This window comes from Eutrigla gurnardus (genome assembly GCF_963514095.1).
Source record: "Eutrigla gurnardus genome assembly, chromosome: 13".
In the NCBI taxonomy this organism is placed as follows: Eukaryota; Metazoa; Chordata; class Actinopteri; order Perciformes; family Triglidae; genus Eutrigla; species Eutrigla gurnardus.
In genome coordinates, this window is record NC_139936.1 from 4145173 (window position 1) to 4169336 (window position 24164).

The 24164-nt window shown below is 44.9% G+C and overlaps 1 protein-coding gene across 2 annotated transcripts in view; it reads right to left on the minus strand.

Moving 5' to 3' along the window:
* tcf7l1b (transcription factor 7 like 1b) overlaps positions 1-14104 on the minus strand; it is a 30215-nt gene extending 16111 nt beyond the window's left edge. Inside the window, exons 1-3 of one of the 2 annotated variants that reach the window (XM_084025071.1) lie at positions 13148-14104; positions 12956-13028; positions 12702-12829 (exon numbers count right to left, since the gene is read on the minus strand). In XM_084025071.1, the coding sequence (XP_083881197.1) occupies positions 12702-12829; positions 12956-13028; positions 13148-13333 (387 nt within the window). In that variant the 5' untranslated portion in view covers positions 13334-14104. The remainder of the gene's footprint in view (positions 1-12701; positions 12830-12955; positions 13029-13147) is intronic. The other variant, XM_084025072.1, reaches the window with a different exon arrangement.
* Positions 14105-24164: the final 10060 nt, after the last annotated feature.

Consider the following 24164-nt stretch of genomic DNA (forward strand, 5'->3'; position numbering starts at 1 on the left):
ATGGCAACGTGGCCTATTAAGGCCAGGCTCATTGGCCTCTTAACATGCTCTCGTACACAAAAGAACTATTAGTGCAAAGAGGGAGAGAGGAGAGTGAAGAGGGGAGGCAGCAGCGTGAGGGAGGTCCCAACGACAACGCCCCCCCCCCCCAAAGTTTCCAAGATGGCTGCACACTCGCTGACCACGACATAGCATATGAAGGACACCAGGAAGCTACCTTCATGAGTTTAGATTCCACCGAGAAGAAACCAAGAAGTTTTTTAGGTCACATGACTGCCTCATGCAGATTCTGGCCAGAAAACGGGGTTTATTTGAAAAAGTCCTGCAAATTTACTGCTGTTTCAGTAATAAAACAGCATTAAGAGAATACAAGGCCAACCCCCCCCCAAAGAGCTTTAACATTCAGTCCCGGCGAGCGAGCTGCGACTTCAGCAGGAGTTTGAATTTTTTGCAACCCAAGCAATTATTTCTATCAGCGTTTTTGTTTTTTTAATCCTCTTCTTCTTCCCTTTTTTTTTTTTTTTTTTGCAATGACACGATCTTGAGTTATTGTTTCCTGCGTCCACGGGAACTTCAGCGCTCGTATACGCAGACCGCCATTGTTCCCGTCCGGTCAATTTAAAGGAACAGTCCGGTCTGAGGGGGTTAAACTTAGTAGGAACAAGTGAGTAATTCTGTTACGACAACAACTGCACATCGTATAAAACTCACCGTGTAATTAGACACACAAGAAAATAATTATGCATCTGGTGAGAGAGAGCGAGGGCCGTCCCATAAAGACAGAGAGGAGGGTGCGAAGCTATTCAAGTCAATTATGTGCAGTCAGTTATGTGGTTTCCCGTACCTGGGAGAGCTGCTTCCAATCCACACACACATACGCACGCACACACACACACTAGTCCCCTTCATGTCACTGTGATCTGATGTCAAGACGAGCTACACCTCATGTCAAAGACGCCGTCCTCTTCCTGCGTCCTGTGGCATTGTTTGTCCGGCAGGAACACCATTTTTTTTTTTTTTATCGTTTGGGGAGTAGCCTGGTTTCATTGAAATTCACAGCCGTAAACGTCTGTGTAATTAACTCCAGAACATGAGGTGGTTACCGGTGGTTGGCTGGACTGTTTACAGTAAAGCTCGACTTAGAAATCAAATGTGTGCATTTATGTGTGTGTGTGTGTGTGTGTGTGTGTGTGTGTGTGTGTGTAGCCTCGTCTACGCCAATGACACACAAGTGAGACCTGAATTTTTCATTTATGACCCGAACACAAATTGACTGGAGACAGCATGGGTTACCAATATAATACTGGCGCTTCCTGCCAAGGCATTTAGGAGGCAATAATCCAGCATGCACCCCGCACGACTCGACGGGGCAAATACCACAGCGGAGTAATCACTCCCCGACTCTCGGGGCGTAAAAAAAATAAACGTAAAAATAATCTTTTTCTCTTCTGTTTCCAGAAAAAAACTGCAGATAAATATTTACCCCCCGAAAAAAAAAAGAAGTCAAACGTGAGTGCGTCTGCTAAAAGTGTGTCTGCTCCTCTGACGAGGGGCACACTGGGTGATTGTTTCAGGTTTTTTAAACTTCCCTAAGAGCAGCTGACGGTGGCAATGAGGCATCTTGAAGGGGGGAAAAGTCCATTTTTGAGAGACTGAGGTGGGCATAAGTGGGTGTAGTGGAGACGGCAGGAGAGAGAGAGAGAGACATAGAGAGAGAGGGAGAGAGAGAAAAAAAAGGGCCTAAATTAAACACATTTGTTTCTGCTCTCACATACCACAAGTCTTATGAAAACAGAGGGCTGATTGTGTTCACTCTGCAAGTCCACCCCCCCTCCTCCTCTCTCTCTCTCTCTCTCTCTCTTCACCACCACCCAACACCACCACCCAGCCCCCCCCCCCTCCACCACCACCAACACACACAGCTGCCTGCAGATGCCTCCTGTGTTTGCTCTCCGAGTGCACAGGCGCAAATCTCCAGCAGGCCCCCGCCGACTCCAGGCCCTGCCTCATCTCACTTTTTTTTACTACCTGACATCCCTATCACCCCACCGCTAACTCCACTCACTCCACTCTCCGTCTCCTCTCCGCCCTCCTCCACCCCCTCCTCCTCCTCCACCGCCTCCCCAGCCAACGCAGACGCATTCACACGCCACAGGTATGACTGACTGTTAGAAAATCAAAACCACACCATTTATGTGCACTTTTAGACACAATTAAAGAGATATGACCAACAACAAAAATGTCTATGTGAGAATAAAATGTTAGATGTTATACAGTAGTAGACTAGGCTGACATTTTTCATTTCTACAAAGTAAAATAATAATTTGGGGGGATTTAATGCTTCGTAAATATTTTCAAAAAGTAGTTTCAAACTTCCACAGCGTGCGACAAAGCGCACAACTCACTCGCATGACATTCCCCAGGATTAGTTATGCGTATTGTCAGCAGACTGCAGGGAGGTCTGGAATGTCGCCAAAACTTTAAAAAAAAAAAGAAAACTTTTAACACATTTGTAAAAGTCATTCCGCTGCAATCTGCAGGCTTCGTTTTCATCACGCTGCGCGTCGTCATATTGAGCGCTAAATCACGATCTGGTGATCGGGGGGGGCTTTGGGCTGTAAATTCAATTCACGTTGGCGTCCAGGGATCCTCTTACATGTCTGGACGCTCGCAGAGAATCCTCCAGTGAGAACGTGGTAGGTTTTCAGGGTTGGGTTAAGTTTAGAGGATGAGGTTGGGCTATTGTGACCTCTTCAACTTCAACATGAAACTTTCAATCAATATTGAATAAGTCACATTTACATTTGTTTTACAGGACCTAACATTGATTAATCGTGGCTGCTGCTGCTTTAAAAAGTCGCAGGAAAAGGTCTTCATAACACTAACCAGACCACTGAGAACCCGACGCTGGACATGCTCTTTAAAAACAATATGTACAGCTGCTGCTATCTTTCAGTTCCAATACGATCTAATGAGAACGGCAAGGTGATTACGATCGGGGGCTGCTGTAAATATCAAATTCCCAGGGACGGAGTTTTTAGGAGAGGCCCCGTACAATTACACAGTATTCAGGAATGCAGAGCGATGAGCCGCAGCAACATGGAGCTGGAGTCCAAAACTCGCGTCCCATTTTTCGGGACGTTAAGCTTGTAACCACGTGACGTGAAGAGAGAGAGAGAGAGAGAGAGAGAGAGAGAGAGACGGGGGTTTACGAAGAAAAAAAAACAAAGTAGGAAAGTTTATCTTATCGTGAAGAGCTGTTTTCCCCAAAAAAATCTGCACCACAATGCAACAAACTTCCACTCAAATCCAAACTGCACACTTCTGCAAACAATTAGTATTAACCCAAGAACTGTAAGCTGCTCAGAGAGAGAGGGGGGGGGGAGAGAGAAGGAAAAGGGGGGAGTGACTGGAGAAAAGAGAGGGGTGCTTGTGCACAATTACAGCAGGGATTTATGGCCTGAGAAACAATTTATAAATCACAGCGCCTGAGCTAATGTGCTCCAGATTGTTCTCCATGCAGCTGCAATTTTGGTCTGCGTGAAACGGCATAATAAACCTGGCTGGAGGACATGTTTGGGTGGTGGTGGTGGGTGGGTGGGTGGGGGGGAGAAGTTGAGTTTGTGGGTGGGGGCTGATGTTTCGAAAAAGGTGTTCGGAACAAAGAAACGGAGAACTTTTTTTTCCAGATTTTTTTGCTGAGGTGCCATTCTCGGTCGTTAACGGCGACGGAGAACGAGATATAAATCCTACAAATCGCCCAAATAAAAGAGTCCTGCGGTAAATAGAGAACTTAAACAGTAGCTGGACAGTGAACGCGACACTACTCCAAAATCTGTAACTGAATAATTACACAAGTTTCCACAGAGAAACAATTAAAGTTTTAAGCCATAAAAACAAAACAAAAAACAGGGATTTATGACCTCATTGTGAAATCTTATAATCACACCCCTCGACGTCAGATGAATTTTAAGGTTGTGATAATAAAACAAATGTAGGTTGGTTGGTGGCCGCGGGGCCGGAGAGGACGGAGAGAGGGGATCGGATGTGCATGAGGGGAAGCCCGGGCTTTTGTGGCCACTCAGCCAACTGGCCCTGAACCTTGACCTCTAACCCTTCACCCTGGGGGGCAAACAAAGCTCTGAGTGACATCTGAAACTAGACACTCAGTGGGGAGAGAGTGTCTGGACAGGACTCAAATAACCCCATTAACTCTGCAGAAAAGATTTATGGCTTTTTATTCCGAGGGCGGCCGCAAATCTCCACGCTGACGAGTCGCGCAAGATCCGTCAAAAGTCATCAAGTTTTTCATCTCTTAAGATAAGCAGGAAGGGAAAAAAAAACGTAATTAACGACTCCCGAGCAGAGTTATACGCACATGTGCCTGCAGTTAAGTCTTGTATCCAAATAAATTCTGCTTAACGCGAACAACATGAGGCTAATCTTTCTTTTTTTTTTGTGTTAAGAGACTCGCTGATGCATATTCAACCAGCAGCCTCGGATCCTATACAACGGCTTATGTGGAAACAGAACCCGGCGTTTACTATACTGTAAACAAAAACAGAGAGAGAGAAGTTGATGGTAAATGTGCAGCGGGTGAATGCGAAGCCTCCGTCGCCAGAATGCTGAAAGCCACTGTAGTATTTAAATCAGGCAAGGAGGGAGGAAGACTGGGCCAAGCATTCTGTAGCTCAGCTGTGAGGCTCTAAGCCGTTGCCCTAGGGTCTTTGTCCTGCCTTTCAGGGCAAGTCTGAGGTAGTCAAAGACCCTATTCATGACCGGCGCTCCCCCTGCCAACACACCCATACAGCCCAAGTCAAGTCAGCCGAGAGCTATAGAGCCTTTCCCATTTCACACGAGAATCAGACCTGCCCCTAAAGCCTGCTTCAGGGATTTCCAATAGCCAGCCCCTCCAACCCATGTACAAATCAAACAAAAGGGCTCCTTGGCCTACTCCATGTCATATAGGGCTGATTAGATCTTTTTTTTTTTTTTCCTCATGTAGCTACTCTAAATGTGAAGCAAATAAGTCAGTCACATGTGTCAGGATTTCTGGTACACAGCCACGATAATGGATGAGGGATTACGTCACCCCCACCCCCCCAACACACATCCAAACATCATCACCCAACACAAGATCCACCTGGTATTTTATAAGAAGATGTCAAAGGATAAAATGTCCAAACAAAGAGAGCCAATCAGGCGAGGGGAATCCCTTTATCATGACAGAGCATCTTACGTCTGAGGAGCCATTATAAGTTATCACTGCTATTACCTCATCATTTTTAAATTCAGCAGATAAGAAGAAGTCTCTCCTGCTGCTGTTGATTCCAAACGGGATCCACAAGTCCGGCTCCAGATAAGGTAGGAGAAAGAGACTACACATTTTTTTAAGATGACTTGCGCCTTTTTGCGCAGCTTTAATTGAATTTGGCGCTCGGCGGAACATTGTGACTCCTTAACAAGTGGAATTGGTTTAACTGGGGAGAGCGAGGGGCACCCAGAGGTTACGTGCTTATCGATATTAGGACGAGCTCTAATGGGAAAATTGCGCTTAAGTGTAAGATATATGATGATTATAGTTAACCGGAAAATAATTTGATTAAAAAAAGTACTTAAAAACTCTGGATGTGAGTCGAGTTTCACAAAATAAAGTAATGTTTGGTAATATTCCTGTAATTTGGTCATTTTTGGAGGATATAAAAGTTAGATCCAAACTTTTTGTGTGATATTGTGAGTCAAGTCAAAGTTAGCAAAAATAAGTAACCATACGACCGCACATGTCCGGCGTATGTTGATGCATTAAACGTGGTTAAATCCCCCGCGGCTCCGTGAAAAGATTTATGCAGCCAAACATAAGATCCATCACGTTCTCTACGTGTGTTTTAGGAGCCGGAGCTAAATTCACATTACAGATGGCACGTCGGTTACATCATCGGCTACAGCTGCACGTTTACAGCATATGTAGATTTTAATCTTTATTTTTTTTTTTATTGTGAAAGATCCTGCAGCATGACACAGATTTTAAAAAAAGAAGTTAAGAGTAATAATGTACCCAAGTTAGCGTGGCGTGGTTTAGGGCGGTGTGCAGAAGGTCGCAGGTGTGCACAGGTGCAGCGCGTGACATCACGTCCATCGGGGAGACGCGAGCCGGCCTCCGAGCAGCGGAGGGACACGCTCGGTGGGACGCAGCCAAACTGATTTATAACTTCAACCAGAGGAACAGCTGCTCTGCTCGCTGTCAACTAACCTCATCCTGGACGGTTATGCATCCCCTTCTTAATTTAGTGTGATGCTACACACACACACACACACACACGGTGTGACATGGCCTTTAGCAGACCCGGCGCCGGGAGAACACATTGGTACGTGAACCGGAGTGAAACAGGAGGGGGGGGGGGGGGGGGGGGGGGGTCTGAGTCTCGGTAGCGCCGATGCAACATGTGCACGATCTGATAGCCTCCCGCCGCCCGCTGATTGGTCCGTGACTGTGAGGGAATGGCAAAGCATTGTGGTCCACGGCGGAGAGACTGCACTCTGTGGGAGACAGAATCCCTCAGATAAGTGAGTGCCTCAAGGTCTGGAAGCCGGCCCACCTCGGGATAACAGGCAGAGGAATAGCAGGACCCGTATCTGCCCTTGTTTAAGCTCCCACCACCACATCTCATCAACAATCTCTCCTCCTGCCTGCCTGCTCCCTCTCTCCCTCCCTCCCTCTCCCCCTCCCCTCCCCCTCTCTCCCCCTCTCTCCCCCTCTCCTGCTGCCTGCAGTGCTTAAACTGAAAACAGCTGCTTGGAATACCAGACTGATGAAACCCTGTTTAGAGCTTTTTCTTTTTCTTCCTGCTGTACAATCACGTTTTATTAGCATGGAGTGAAGCGTTTAAGGTACAATTACACAGGGAAAACTTTTCTTTATGTGAGCTAAACAGTAGTGGTTATAGCTATGAGAGTGCTACGTACACATATATGTATATACATATACATATATATATATATATCTATATATATCTATATAGGGGGGAGACCAACAGTTAGATACTGTGAGGACTGTTTTCATCATTAGTTAATCTGAAGTTTCATTCAATAGATGCCTTCTGGAGCTGAAACACGAGACAGTCATGTTTCTATTATTAGTATTTTTATGCTTCATTATTATTATGATTATTATTCTATTAAATTCTCTGCTGCTATTATTTCTGCCATTACTGCTCCTGCTATTACATGTTCATGTGTTGTAATTACTCTGTTCACATGACATGTAGTTAAAGTCAGTTTAAAGGGTATTTTAGTTTATATAAGTATACATTAATTGGCATGTTGTTGACTATATTGATCATCAATTATGGGTTGCAGTCATTTTAAAGCACATTTTAAGCAAGTTGCTGTTTTTACTTACAATAAACTGAATATATTTGTGTTTAGGGCTGAAAATGAGCATTTCCCCACTATTTTATATCTTAAACCATGAATCAATAAAATCATCAACACGCCAAACATACACTCAACTGATGAAATGCTGATGAGAAGTTGCAAAGAGCTCTGGATTTTTTTTACATGATCCAAACTCAGGACAAAACGTTTCAGGGCTGTGGTCACCTGGGAGTCTGACTTCCTCCCCCCCCCCAGATAAATCCAGAGGCCCAGCCTCCCATCCCCCCACTTTGCACCGGGGCTCCAGGTTAAGACCACAGAACAAACATGACTAAGCTGGTATTCATATGACACACGATACGTGTCTCCACCTCCCACATCTCCATCTCCCAGGGCTGCAATTCGTGGCTAAAAAACGTTTACTTTTTTTTTTTGATAATGAGCAGCTGTGGACGACCGGAGATAGCGAGCTTTGTATTTCCACTGCTTCAACCTCAAACTCTACGTGAGAATCCACAACACTGCAGCATGCACAACGTCACCGGCACGTTCCTCCATTACAGCCGGAGACGTCCGGCTCGTTGGAATACTTTTAATACCGAACTCTGCAACAGTTTGGTTGGTCAAGAGGTGCGTTCGAGATGTTCACCTTTGGACAAACGTCGGCCTAAATTCTCACACACGTGGGGGGAAGAAGCGAACCAAACCGGCGCGGTAGCTCCGGTCCAAACACGACCAAACGAGAAAAACACATTAATTGATAAAAACACATTTGCACACATATTCATCTTGGCGGCATCAAAGGGATTCATTGATGTCACTGAACATGGGGAGTCGGCGGCTGGAGAGGGGAGATGGTTTGGTTATCCTTTTTCCTCAAAGGGTGCTGGGATGCTCCTGATGGGGGCCCCCGCGCTCGAGAAAGCCGGAGGAGCGCTATAAACAGAATTTCTAATGGCGGGCTGGGCAGGCGGGCGGGTTTTTTAGGTAGCGAACCGGCGGAGTGCCGGGGTAGTGGGAGGATTTGACGCCAGCTCGTGCTTTCCACAGAGACCAGGAGAGGGAAGGATGCAGACCAGGACTGACACCATTTCACACGCTTCTATACATGTGATGTTGGGAAGTGAGACGCCCTGAGGAAGCTTCTTAAGCTGCATATTACGACGGTGACACCCAGAGACTGGAGTGATTTACACATAAAGGCATGTAAAGTGGAACATTAGCGACTATACTGTATAATCACCGCTATAAACGGCTGATGCACTAATTAGTCCTGACCTTGATTACCCCGTGTGAACATGAAAGCAAACGCTGAGACGCAACAATAGCTTCAATTTCAACTGTTATCAATTAAAATGCTTCTTCTTTTCTCTTTTTTTTCAACATTATACAAACATCCGCCCAAACACACACACCCTCTCCTTCTCTAACTAAATCATGATTAATCTAATATTTCAAAACTAATTTTTTGCCAAATTTAATTTAATTCCGTCAAGCCCCAGCACTGAGTTCATTACCGAAATGAATCACTCCGGGTAAAGAGCTCTCGGCCAGCGATGGCAAGCGCTGCAGCGATCTGCTTTTAATTGAACAGTGCCACTAAATTGATGTAGATGTGTTTGCCTTTGAACGAGAAATCTTTTTTTTTTTTTTAAAGCCCCATAAAACCCAGTCAGAAAACGTTAGCCGTGTTGACACAGCGCTTGGCTGAAAAAATATTTGCGCGCTAACATTCAGGAATACAACACTGAGGGTTGTCAGAATGTGAGCCCCGTACACTGTTGCCTCTGTTGCAGAGTATCCACAGAGCCTCACCTGAACAACCTCCCCCTCCCCCCCTATCCTCCCCCCCAACACTTGCAGACTTTACACACACAAACATGCATGCATGTGTGCACATAAACACACACACACACACACACGTACGGCTGCAAGGTGAGTGAAATGCCAAGTGAGCCACCTGATGAAAAGACACCTCCACACAAACAGCGTTTGCTTATGCAGGGAGAGGCCCTTTTATTCCGCGGGACAATGTCTGTGTTGACTTTGTCTTTGTCTGCACATTTTTAAGCACGAAAAGCAGCAGAAAGAAACGGGGGAGGAGACGGGGGGGGGGGGGGGGAGAAGTCAGAGAGGCATGCAATCGTAGCCACCGACATGTTCAGACTTATACAAGCTCTCCATTCATATCTCAAGCTCAAACTATTTTTCTACTGTGTCCCACTGCGCGTTATTTGATGAAGACATATTTGAGCGGATAACCGCGCTCTCGCTTACGTGCCACCTCGAACACACGAGAGGCATTTCGCCGGCCGGTGACGACGATGACGACGCACGCCGGGCCCGTCGAGAAAAAAAAAAAAGTGCTGATGGAGGTGACAAGAGGTTGCGTCAAGCAGCGAGTGTGTGTGTGTGTTCTCCAATTAAACCTGGCACTCGTCTGTCACTACAGGAGGACAATGCAGGCGATAATCACATCAACCAATCGACAAACAATAAGGTGGATTTAGTGAGGGAGTGGGGGAGAAAAACTCTCTCCGGCCAAGCACAACCACAGCAGGCAGGAGTCTGGTGGAACATCTCTGCAAACATAAAACCTCCTCCTCAGCTCCCGGTGGATTACAGCAGAATGTCAGCTCCGAACAGGCTTTAAATCAGTTATGCTCGGCCCTCGGGGGGGAACTCTGCTGATCCCATGTAGGCCTGTCTCTCATTGCTCATGATAGCGTTGCCACATCCCAAAAATTAAAAGAAAAAAAACTTCTGGGGCCCCTCAAAACCTTTCAGTACTGTGTGAAATCACTCTTGAGCAACGTCTCCAACATGTAATATTGAGTGTTCCTTTAAATGCTGATATGCAGAATATATTCATTACGTTGCCTTTTAATATTCCACCCAAAAAAAGACGTCAGACCGGAAAAGTGTAAATGGATACTTGCAGGGAGAATGTAAACCAGAAAGCCTCACACACACACACATTGTTTCCCGTCTCTAAGCACACACACACAAAACATTTACATCACAGCTCACAGCTATGAAACTGGAACCCGGAAATGAAAGCAAGCGGATTGTTTTCGGGCCCCGGCATTAGTCACATGATCTGTTCCAGAGCCGTAACTGTAAATGCGTCTGCATGGACATGCACGACCACAACACCACACGCTTATTAAATCAATATAATGCCGACAGGGACACGCTACAATAAAGTGTTTGTGAGAGGTGACAACACAGAATGAAGGGGCGACCCGGAGTGGTTTTTTAATCTCACAAGCCAATCAAAAGTGTGTTCCACACACGGGACGAGGATTGGTGGAGTAAAGCCGCAGGTCAGACGTGGGTGTTGGCCCCGGAGACACGTTATCCGGCTGTATCGGACTTCATCCACAGGTGTAAACAAACCAAACCCCCGAGAATGTGAGAGCTAAAAAACCGGGTGCTAAGTAAAAAAAAACAAAAAAAACCTCTCGTCAATCAAAATTCTGCAGCGTTCTTCACACTAAGCCACGAGCAACGCGAGGGGACCTTAAGACATCTGCTAAGTATGCCAGCCATTGTCTGCCTGCATGTTTTCTGCCACGCCGATGATTGACACAGTCAGCTCACTCTGTCCCATTGACCTCATTCTTTTCTTTCCCCCTAATATGGAGGATTATACCTCCCAATTTTAAATCCCCCTCACCAATTATTTGCCTCAAGTAACGGGGGACAGCGGTTTTTAATTTGAAACTTTTTTTGCTGGACAAAACAAATCACACGGTGAGAGACACAGCTAAAAAAAATCTGCTGTTTACTTAAGACTCTTTGTTTGTTTCTTGCTTAAACCAAAGCGTCCACGCTAAAAAAAAATGCATTCCTGCGTGTTTATCCCCGATATTATTCCTCACGACTGAAAAAAAGAAGGAGATAGAAGATCTACACATGTATCACCTAGTCTGAGCAAAGTAGCCATTTAGTTAATGAGCCCCAATGGAGACCTCCAATGAAGCCATCAAGACTGCTCAGAATAACAATGGTCAACTAACGCCTTTCTAATTGAATGGAAGGTAGAGGGAGGCGAGGGGAGCGGGCCTGGAACAGTGAAAAGGAGACAGAAAAAAGGGAGGGAGGGGGGAGGAGGAGGGGGTGGAGGGCGTCTTTTCAGTCAAATGCCTGCCAGGCTTTAACGAAAGTACTTGTTTTTTTGGGGGGGATGTGACATGGATTGGGGGATGGACGAGTTTGGGAGGAACACAGCTCTCCAGCCGGGATTATTTCAAGGAAGTTTGCACAGTTAAATTGTATTCAGTGGGTTCCTAATGTCGTCGCTTAAATGGCTTCAAATCCTGCAGGTTTTGTCCAGAATCCATCCTTTAACTCTTTAAAACGCGTCCCTTCACCTCGGCGTGGCATTTATTTTGTTATTATCACCATATATCGTGAAGTGTCTCATGTCACCTCCCATTAGTTTGCATTGCTAACCAGCGTTTAAGCTCTGTATGGTCTACACGCAAGTCGTTAAGGCGCATTTAACGCGTGAAATGTGTGGTTTGTGCTGCGAGAAAGCAACGCAGCAACAATCACAGCGATGCTTCCACGGCTGACTGCGATGCAACAAGTAAACCGACGCGAGCTCTGCATCAACAACACGTCCTCCAGGCTGTCAACCTTATCTAGAGCCTTCTTTCTTTATTCAAACACTCTCGGGGGCTTGTCGTGGGCGCTGCAGCCAAATGCCTCCCGTGTGTGTCAAGGCCAGGTATTACATTGTTCTTACTGTATGTGACTCCAGGAACACCGTGGTTCTGCAGAGAGCGTGTGCAAGCAAACGAGCCTGGAGGGGTTTAAAGGAGCTGCATGCACGCTGGAGGAAAAGCTCTTCTCCACAAACACAACTTCAAATCATCCCCTAAAAAAAACACATTTTCAGACTAACACCAGCCTCTATAACAGCACAGAAGGCAGCTTCAGCGTGGCAAGGTCACTGTAGTTATTATCAGGATGCAGCCTGAAAATGAGTTGCCATAAATCAGTCAAAAAATTAAAAAAACCTCCAGAAAAAGAATCATCAATGTGTGTGAACTTTGAGCCGAATGAGATGTTGTCAAATACGAGACATGTGGAGGGGTTGGGTGGCAGAGAGAAATTTATACCCCCCCCCCCCCCCTCCAAAAAAAAAAAAAAGAACAAAGAAGTAGTTAGTACTCCTTGAGAGGCCACTCGGAGGGAATATGGCGGTCTGGCAGCGCACAAGGAACTTTTACGCACGGCCTTAAAAAGTTTGTGCAGATCGCAGTCGAAACGAGATTCTAAACTCAACAACAACATCTTGAAGGGAGGGGGGGACTTACTGTTCTGGCGCTGGGGGACAGCGAGCCGTTGGATAGGTACGGATTGGTTAGGTCCGGGATCATGAGGAACGGGTAGCCAGGATAGTGAGGACTCTTAAAAAAGCCACCATCTTGCTGCCTCCTCAGCGCTGCGTCGGAGGGAGAAAAGAGGGGAAAAAGTCAAGGCTTTGTAGAAAAGGCAGCGAGGCAACATTGTAGCCGGATACAGCGACACCAATGACATGTATTTATACATAAAAAGTACTTGTGTTTACCTTCACTGAAGTAGTCTCTCGCTTTCTCGTAACTTTCTTGGTCGATTCTGGTTTGGGGACGCCGCTCCGCTTGCTGACAGAAACACACAAAGTATAGAAACTCGCATTAAAACTCCTTTATCCTCCTTTTGTCGAGCAACAATGTAGCCTGTTCTTTAAGAAAGAATAAAGCATTTCCAGCCTTGTCCTTACCTCCGAGTCCGACGAGCTGCTGTTGTTTTCCGACTCGTTCACCAGCGAGGATTTCACATCATCCAGATCCCGATCCGCCGACACATTCTCGGATATCTTTTCCTCCTGCTCCCCTTCGTCTTTAAACGAGATCATCTCATCGTTGGCCCCCAGATCATCCCCGCCGCCTCCGTTCAGCTGAGGCATGTTTGCAGAAAAAAAAGGGAATCGAGGAGAGGAGGGAGGGGGGGAACAATCGCAATAACACTTGGCTTCTTTTTAAAATAAAGTAGAAGCAAAAAAAAAAACGAGGCACCGGAGTCGTCAACTAAAAACTACAAGAAAGAGTTCATGATCCAAAAGCTCCTTCTCATCCTCTGAACGTGCTCTCGCGGTCCATGACGAGCCTCGCGACAATAATCCACACTTCTTTTTTTTTTTTTTCAAAAAAAAAAAAGTTGCGACAGAGACAGAAAATGTATCGATTTTTTGTGGCCGGATGCGCAAAAAGAAAAAAAGTTTTGGGCTCCTTCGCAGCTCGCGGACCAACTTGTGGCCCCTGCGTGTCTCCTCGTCGTGCTGCAGAGGAATGGGACTCTCTCTCTCGCTCTCGCTTCGCCTCCTCCCACAGAGCCCGGACACCACATAAACTAACAGTCCCACACCGACCGACGGGGTTATTCGAGAGCAAGAAACACGTCCGATTTCATCTCCTTAATATCCATGTGGGAGAAAAAAAACAATGGCTCGCGTTTAAAAAAAAAAAAAAAAAAAACACGATACGGTCAGGCTGCAGTTTTCTTCCCTTCTCACTCGCTTGTTTTCCTCCAACAACAAAAAAGATTCGCTGCTTCTCTTTGATAAAGTTTGATATTTAAAAAAAAGAGCGAATAAAAGGAAAGTGTGTAGAAATGTTCAGCTGGACGTGGTCGCCCTTTCCCTCCACATTGCTGCCGGGGAATGCGCCCTGAAAAACTACTTGGTTGTTGAAGTGGAAGAAAAGCGCAGCCCGTCCGTAGGGGCGGAGTTAGCAGTGAAAACCGACACTTCACTCACCACCATGTAGATCAGCTATTCTTCACCCTCAAACCACCAGCACACAGCCGCCACCACGCTGTGGAACAAGCAGGGCTAATGGAGGAACACACCAACCAGAGACATAATCAGTATGATTGATTAGCATTATATTTATATGATTAGTGATTAAGTTATCATTTTATTATCACAATGTATATTTATTTTTATGATTATTTCATAATCATCGTTATTATTGCGTATTATTATATTTTATTTATATGATTATTGATTTATTTATCATTTTATTATTAACATTTATTCATATTTGTATGATTTTTTGAAAATAATCGTTATTATTGTGTATTATTATATTTTATTTATTTGATTATTGATTTATTTTATTAGTATCATTGTTCTAATTATTTTTAGTTATATTATTATTTACATTGTTTTATTTTTACTATCATTATTCTTATTATATTTTTATAAATATATTTTAATACATATTTATGTATTGATTTTTATCATTATCATTGTTTTTTATTATATTTATATTATTTTTTATTACATGTTATGGATATATTATTTTTATTATTAGCATTATTGTTATTATTTATATATTTATAATTATCAGCCAATGCCGCCTGTGAAAATTGAGATGAAGTGCTCCTCATGTGTTTCCCTGGTTTAAGTCAAGTTGAGCAGAAATCTGTCATGTGATGCAACCAGCTGATACCTCCAGTCAGTACTGCGAGGGCGAGAGACCACACTGCCTCCATCTGTGTGAAAATGACGGACGGGGGATTAAGTGAGAAAGTCATAATTACACACCTCGCCATGCAAATTGCACGTCTACGTCCTGCAACATTAAGCTGGCAAAGACAAAGCGCAATGACACCTGGGGAAAAAAGCACAATGTAGGCACAATGTAGAGAGAGAGAGGGAGGGAACTGTAGCTTCTGAACATCCAGGCCTCCGATGAGGACGAGCCTCACTCCTCTCTGTCTCTCTAGACTGAAATGCACGGCCCCATTGTTGGTTTGAGGAACAGGATCAGAGGCCCGGTTTTGCAAGCAGTCTTGGAAGAAGGGAAGTGGTTACTTTTTTTTCTTCGTTCCTGTGCTGCAACCTGCACATACATCTTAATCATGACTTGGAGATGTGGCTTGTTTTTAAATGAATGAACAGAAACTAGCGTTAAAAACTTCCAGAGTTGGCTTTTAGCGCCTACGTTAGCTGCTATGCTCTCGTGTGGCTCTTTTTTAGAACATTTTCTTACCCCCATCCCGTCCTCACCTGTCTCACTGCGAGTCCGGTGGACCTCAGAGTCCTCTTTGCTTCTGATGCAATTCGACAGGCTCTCCCCCCACCAACCCCACCCCCCCGTCTGAGAAAAAGAAGTCATTGATGTTGTCGACTGCGTGTCAGCAAGCTGAGGGTTGACTGACAATTCGGCAGTGTCTCCATGGGCCTCATTAGATCCACACTCCTCCTGGGTGTTAGTATGTGTGTGTGCTCGCCAGAGTGTGTATTTGTATTCAGTTAAAAGCAACACACACTGTAGTGTGCATACTGCATCTTCAATGAATCGCACGGTGGTTATGGATAGTGGGGTTTTATCATACGTACACATGTTTGCACATGCACACACACACACACACACACACACACACACAGGTGGATATTTGCCCTCAGGGCTGCACATCATTGTTTTTCCTGGGATACAGTATGCAGAGAATGCATTCTCCGAGATCCACATTTGTGATGCAACCCTCATAGTATAGTTTCCTATAAGCAAAAAAAAAACAACAGAGGGAAAAATACAGATTTTCTTCTAAACGTCTCACACGTACGTACAGAGACGTAGTGGACTGTGCGTGTTCCAGCAGGTGTAATTACAATCATGCCATGTTCATGCACCCGTGAGCCTTATGAATGATTAATAAAGGAATCAAATATTAAAACAAGTCAACAGAACAAAAAAAATGATAACGACATGCATATAGCAGTTGCCGAACAGGAATATCTCTTAAAACACTGACACTTCTCACACAAAGTTTCATCAGCGTGGAGCACTATTGGCATGCAGTAAGGAGACTGTTGTTGGGAGTGAGCTGTAACAGCACAGTGAGATGTAACACTCGTGTGATAAATGTGGGGGGGGGGGGGGAACATCTGAAATGTTTTAATCCAACGTGAGAAAGCCACAGATTCTTACAAAAGAACTTGAATTGATTGCTTCTGGCTTCGCTTGGGAAAAAACATACTTATTACACATATTTGTGTCCTGAATGATAAATTCCCTGTGTTGGTACGAACCCCCCCCCCCCCCCCCCCCCTCCCTCACTCACTCACTCACGTTGATTTATTCATCAAAGCGGCTGCACTTTTGCTCTGAAAAAAATCTGACAATGGAGGACTGGATGAAAATTAATTTCTTCATACCTGCGACACGTGAGAGAGAAATGTATTTTATTTTATCACCTTTAAAATATACACATGTATGGCTCTCTGTTGGAGTGGGATTGCTTTTAAGCAGGAGTTGATGAGGGGTCAGGAGAGATGCGAACAGCCACAATCTTAGCCCGAGGGCAGATCGACTGGTGGCCAGAAAATGTATTCAGTGGGTGCTGTCACTGCATCTGCCTTACTTTGAAGTTGCTCTCTCAACTCTGGCTCGTCGTACGTGACAGTGTGTTCATTCCCCCCCCCCCCCCCCCTCCATCCTTCTGAAAAAAAGCAGTGTGTGTGTGTGTCCATGTGTTCCTATCAGATGTGTGTGTGTTGTGGTGGTGGGACTGGATGAGGGAGTGTGTGCCAATCCATACTCGCTTTGGAGAATTCAAGGTCATTCTTTCATGTTTTGCCAACCGTCGGTCAATCAGCTCCCCAATCAAAGCGGTGCTTAATTCAGCAGCAATTCCCATCCTCCTCGTCACGTTTTTTTTTTTCTCTCACTGTTCCAGAGGCGTTAAAGCATTTCCCTTGTCTTCGCCTCTGATCTCGCCGCAGTGTGTCCAACACGTCTTGCCAGGGCCGAACCCGCCCCTTGTCAAGCGCTCTAATAATACGAGTTAGAAAGTGTGCGGAGGACGTGTCGGATCACACAATGTGCTACTGCTGCTTCCATCCATCTCACTTCAGGAGATTTAGGTCTCATTTGATTGTCTTTGAAGTGTACCCAAGTCATGTTCTGTCTTTAATCCAGAGCCCTCCACAGTGTCTCCATTCAGTTGGTTTTTTCCTGCAGCTTGAATTTGGGGAGATGGAGCGATGAGAAAAAAAAATGGTCAAAACAAATCTGGGAGATTTAAAATAGATGTGGCCTCTTTGTATTCACGATGTCATTCACTTCATTTCCAGTATGTAAAATGTTTTGTTTTCTAATAAGGCGGATTCAAGAGGTTTCAAATCATTCAATCTGCCACTGGCGTTGAATTATCTATGAGATCTATATAACATCGTGGATTCCCCCTCGGACGAAGTGTGAACGAACTTTCTTCAGAAGGATCGACAGACTTTTAAAAGACAGAAAACGACCCATTTTGTGCTTTTTCATCCAAAAGGGCAGTGCGGATGGATTTTACACAACTCTTTTTGCATCACAGCCGTATTAGCTCACCTCTTCAGTCATCGCGCTAAGTCTGGATGGGAGTGCCTCGTGCAATCATGGATCTCACAAAAATAACCTCATATCCGTTTTAATCCACAGAAAGGTCTCCTTTTCCAGGCCGGTATGGGCGTATATGGCATTTAAGACTGTGTGAGGATATGATTAGATGACAGTTTTTACTGCCTAAAGGGTGTAACTGAAACACTAAACTGTGCAAAGAAGAAAAAAAATAAGAGACTTTGTTGCAAGCTTGTGTTCCTCGCCTTTCTCCTTCTCTCTTGCATTTGTGAGTATCGGTTTTCCAGAAAGTGCAGTAACCCTTCAAAGACGTCTAATCATGTCTACGTGACAGCATTTAACTCGCTGAGTTCAGAATAAATTAACACATTTATGAAGCCGGGTTTGAGCCGCTTAGACTCAAAGATAATGAATGGATGTGGCCGAAGTAAGAGCTGATCAATACCGCTCTGGTTCAACACGCACGAGCCTTAAAGAGACGCCAAACATGGCCGAGTCCTCCGGCTGAGATTTACATGGTTGCTAAGAAGTGCTCGCATCGCGCCTCTCCACTAAAATACATGTTCATGATTTTCTGTACAGCAGAGGAAGCTTTTAAGGAGCATTATTTCTGAGAACTTCAAAGCCCGCCAAAAAGCACTCTCCTTTTGGAGTGTGCAGCTGCTTGAAAACGTACTTAGATTTTCCAAATGGACAGGAAGAGGCCCTCACAGGTACTGGAGGTGATGCTAATGCATTGTGGCGCTATTTTTTTTTTTCAGCGTAACTTGTTTTACAGCACAAAAATACAGCCTGTATTAAAGGTACTATTAATCTTTTACAGGCTTTATTTTATATTGACTTTAAATTACCATCATTTTAAAAATACAAGATGACAAATATACTCTTTATTTTGACTGTGTCTATACGGAAAATTGTCTTTTACGGGTTTTAAGGGGAAAATACAAGCACGGCCAACAATGCCAACAGGTCCTCGTGGACATTATTTACTATGTCGCTGCCATAATTGTCCACAAACTCTCCAGTCAGACTCCGTCCCATGCACACGCTGCATCCAGGCTTTTTTTTCTAGCCTGGTTTTATTGATCCGGTTAACATTATCGCTCACAAGGTCACAGTCTCCAAACCGTCTGGTGTTTTCTCAGCTGATGACGCATTGCAGCGCTCCTCGGAGGATTGGAAGATTCTTTCCTGTGATGTAAAACCCTGCCCAAGTGAGAGGCTGTTGACTTTATTTAATATGTCCGCCAGATTTTTTTTTTTCTTTTCGTAGCATTACGCAAATGAAAATGGTTTGCATTATGCGTGAACCATACGTTCCGCAGAGGCATGCGAGGCTGCAGACAGCTGGAAGTAACTCGAGCCCCCCTCGGTCACTTATCAGCCCTGGCATCCCTGCCATTTCCCATAGCCATCTTCAAGCCAGAAGAATCCAGCCATTGTTTTCATCTCTGTGGGCCCTGTGTTAACTCTGCAGTGCCTCGCTGATTGTTGCAGAGATATTAAAGGAAAATGGTAGATTTGTCTTTTGTCCATATAACCCCCGTCTTGTGACATCCAAGCTTTATGTGCGAGAATGTGCATTGGGGTGGTGGAGGGGGTTGGGGGGGTCTTCTACTTGATGCAGTTGTAGAGAGCAGCTGCACCTGCCCTGTGTGTCAACAACCGAGCCGGGCACTAGACACTCAAGAAGAGAGGTGGCTTTCACACCGCATGGCCTCGCCGAGGCTGCTCGCTTTTCCAAAGACAACAATGACCACGCTGCTCTGCCGTGCCACAGAGCTTTTAGGCTCTACAGGCTCGGCGCCTGGTCTGTGTGGCCTCCAGATTATCTCCCGACTGAGCCCTCTACATACAAGCTTATTGGACTTCCTCATGTCCCCCTTGTTTTCGTGGCTCTAGAGTTTCCAGGATGCTTTTTTGACTGTCTGTTTTACACATAGAGACAGGATCCCCCGTGGGGGTTGTTAGGAGGTTACAGGGGGGGGTAGTAAAGAGGTCAGGGAGAAACTGTCAGTCTATTTCCTTTCTCTGGCCTTGGGAAACATGCACCGCAAGTCTTCGGCGTATTTTTAGCGTCCTCGCTGGTTTTTGTCTGTGTGCGTATCCACAAGAGAAGATAAAGTCGCTCCCGGTCCATGAGGACTTTTGTTTTTCACATGCATTACTTATTATTAGTGTTGTCTTTTTAGGGTCCCTCCCCCCCTCCAGCTATAGCATTACCACATCCAGCTCACAGTGAGAGTAATGGACCGGGTCTGGAAGCCATCAACTTTATGTGTTGGTGTGTAAATCTCTCTTTCATAGCATTTCTATAATCCTCTGCTGGAGGTAGCCTCGCAGTTGAACGTCTACAGCTGGAGATGGGCGCACCATCACAAGGAGGCGGGTCGAGAAACACAAAGCATGTGTGGACGTACCAGGGAGGGAACAACGCTGAAGCTGCATTCTCTCTGCTGGCCATCAGGGGGCGACTCCTGTGGTTGCAACGAGAAGTCCGATTGCATGGAAGTCTATGAGAAAATGAGCCAACTTCTCACTTGATTTATTATGTCAGTAAACGTTGTAAACATGAGTTTATGGTCTCAATCTCTAGTTTCAAGTCTTCCTCATGATGTTCATTAAGTCAATTATGGTCCATTTAGAGTCAAATTGACCATAAAGTAGGGAATGCTTCCTTGTGATTGACAGGTCTCTACTACTGTTAGCTGTTAGCTGTTTTGAACACTTGACCTTCAATTATGAAGCTTATTTTGTTAACAGCTTTACACCAGAATCCAGATCCAGATCCAGTAAGGGTGCCGCTCTGCTTCTTGTGTTTCATTAGATCCACCCGTCGCTCCTCCACAGTCCAAATATGGTCACTTCCTTCACCAAGTGCTAAAATCCAAGATGGCAGCAGCCAAAGTGTCAAACTTGAGGATTAAAAACCGAAGTTCACAAACCGACAGGTTGACTACAACGATGACCACGCCCCCTTCATGAACAGTCTGTGGTTGTATTTCTACCAAACGATCTGACATCTCTGTTGATTTGATTTCAGATAATATGATTTCTAAGAGCACGTGTTCAGGGAAAGATCTATTTTCCGGGTACTCTGAATGCTGTAAAAAAAATAAAAATAGGAGTCATGTTTTGCTAGTAAATTCAGGTGCTGGTGGTGATTAACTCTTTGCAGAGTCACGTTGATCAGACGCATCTGGACTCAAACTGGATATGGACAGGATGGTAGAAGGAAAACCCAGCTCCGACTCCTCTTTGCTCCGAGGTTAGGGCCGGTATTGAGTGATGAGTGAGACAGAGAGAGCTCTCCTTCACATTCAGACCTGAACTGTGCCAAAGCTCGGATAACATTACACACGTCTTACCTGCTGCACCACATTTCTGTTCCTGTTATCTCTCGATGCATCGACGCCTCTCGCTGTCGACGTCTAACTGCTCTCGTGCGGTCGCTAAACCAACCGTCGTACAACTTTTACGCCTCTAAAACAACACCACCGATCCGGGGAATTAGCTTTCTGCGTTCCGGGGAGACAGTCGCCATTTGCGTTGGCGTTCATGTGCATCGTCATACAGTAAAGTGCTGCAGGTGCTCCTGTTAAATATCATCCAAGCAACGAAAGGGCCGTCACATGTAAACAGAGAGCACGTCCATCCGTACACCGAGATCATCCCGTTCCCGTTGTCTTATTCCACAATACGATTATCGCCCGAGTGAATGGGAAGGTGTACGTGCCAACAAAAATAAAGTCATTTCTGTTTTTTTGCTTTGGCCCACCTCTCTCTCTCTCTCTCTGTGCTGTGACGCTCCGCTCTGCAGCTGCAGCCGTGGAAAACAAACAGTGCAGTGCAGCTGGGCTCCTCAAGACAGCGAAAAAGGGGAATTTTAATCCCACTTTTTTCCCCCTCCTCTCTTTGGCACTACTCAGATTTATTTGGTCATAAAGAAAAAGGGAACCCCCCCCACCCCCACCATCTGAGAAGGATTGGGAAGTGAGAGTCAAATTGTGCCAGAACCCCAGTTGTAGACTTAGAAACACAACAGGCCAGGAAATGAATCCCCCCCCCCCTCCCCGATAGGTCAGAGTGCTCAAAGTGCGGAGGAGTCTAATTAAGTCAGATAGTGACACATTACTGGGATACCTGGACGGCATCACGTCGGCCAGTCGTACTTACCAGGAGACTAAATACGCCGCGGCGCTGATTTTATCACCAGCAACAGTTTAAGCTAAAGGCTAACCTACACATGTATCTCATCCATTCCCTGCAGCGCGGTCTGAAAACAAACTATCCGGAGGGCCTCAAACCATTTCCAGCTGTCACGTCCCCCCCCCCCCCCGCTCCAGTATAACTCCTAACCCGATATGACAGGGCAGGACGAGGTGAGGGCCGGGCCCTCGAGGAAGATTCATAACACGTAACTCAAGCTGCGAGCATTATGTTCGTAATTGCCTGTGGTTTGAAAAATGAAGATGACAAAGTGCTGCACCTATTGTCTCTCGCGTTACATTTATTAACGGATCCCCTTACAGCAGACACTACAAGTCTGCATGTGTACGACAACAACACGCTAGAACAATGAGAAACCACAATCACAATCCTTTACTCAAGGACTGCACTCCAGAACGGTTTCAGGTACTTTTATACTTTTACTGTATATAAACACAGATGCCAGATTTGGGGTTTCAAACACGGCTGCATCATATTTCACCAGTTTGTTGGCTTTTACATCAGACTTTGTATTATAACTGAAGCACATTTATTTAACATTATCTGTTTGATAAGTGAATTATTTTGTCTTTTATTACCGTGTTTGTTGAAGTCCTCCTTCCTGGTTTGGCCCAAAAAAAAAGGTGGATGAGGGGTGGAGCCCACTTAAATGGAAAGTGCCCAGCAAGTGGACCGAACCATTCGATACCTGAGCAGGGGGGGTGATGGGGCTTTCTTTGTGTGAGTTCTGGAGATTGTCTTTGTTTTTCCCCTCCTCGTTTCACATGGTCTGATCAACCAGTATAAATATGTCTCACCCTGGTCTCATTTAGTTGGAGAGCTTGTTGAGTTAATGTCTTGGCAGTATAAGCAGTTATTAAGTAGCCGTTTTCACCCCTTTAAAGGCCCAATTTGGGGATTATGTATTTATTTTTATTCACCTACTTTTTGGAACATTTTGGGTCAAATAAATCCTGATTTCTATATCCGCCTGTCCCAGACTGCTCGGTCCCTAATATGCCTTTAAAGGTAAATATTGATACATTTCACTCCATTATTTGGACATTTCTTACATCTACATATGACATGATCAAATATGACACATCGTTACAGTTAAACCTAACACTATTAAAAAGTGTAAAAGAATAAAATAGTAAATACTCCACAGTAATCAATTTTCACACTCTTTCAGCTCTGTTTCTACCAACTTCTTTGGGGAAAATCGGGCTCTTTAGCTCCTAAATGCTCCACTATGTTCAGCAGCTAGTTGCTAACTGTTTCTGCATGTGAACAGTGAGTTATTAGAGCTCTGAGAGTGAGAACTGAAACTCCCTATAAAGCTCTGTAGAGCTGGAGGGAGCCGCAGATTCAGGTGATAATTCTTTGTAGGTTCATCACCATGGCAACCCTTTTCACATCACTATTCATACATTGTTATGATAAAATACCGGATACAGTTGCTTTAAATATGATTTTGAATGCAAGACAAGATTAAGAATGGAGTATTTTACCACATTATTGCTATATTACAATAAACATGAATAATTCTTCCTCCTGCTTAAACGTGCAATCATTTATTGATTGCACTATGCATCAAATGTTGATGCGTAATGTATGAAAAATAAACACATGATGGTTTGCAGCCTTTTTTTTTTTTTGCTGTCAAGGAGCTGCGGACAGCCATCCATTTGTAACACGCTGATAAAATGCAATGCAACAAGCATCTGGAATATTGTTCAAAAGCTCCAGTTAGCTCAGCTCCATAAAAAAGATAAATGTGTCCCAGTGACTGTCCAGAGAATAGCATGTCCTCTCATCCCATTCCTCCAGCAGCGAGGCACAGGACCGGCCACAGGCCCTAAAGCTGTTCGGTTCAACCGCAATAAAAAAAAAAAAACGAGACTATTGCTTAAAAAAAAAAAGCCTTAAAAAATTAACTTCACAGGGAAACATTGCTTGGATGCCGTTCTGCGCAATAACTCAACACACACACACACACACACACACACACACACACACACACACACACACACACACACACACACACACACACACACACACACACACACACACACACACTCCTCAGAATGTGCTGTCAGAGATGAAGTTTTCCAAATTGGCTGTTTAATCATAAACGTCTGTCATGAGGCGACATATTTAATCGGGGCTGCAAAAACCACA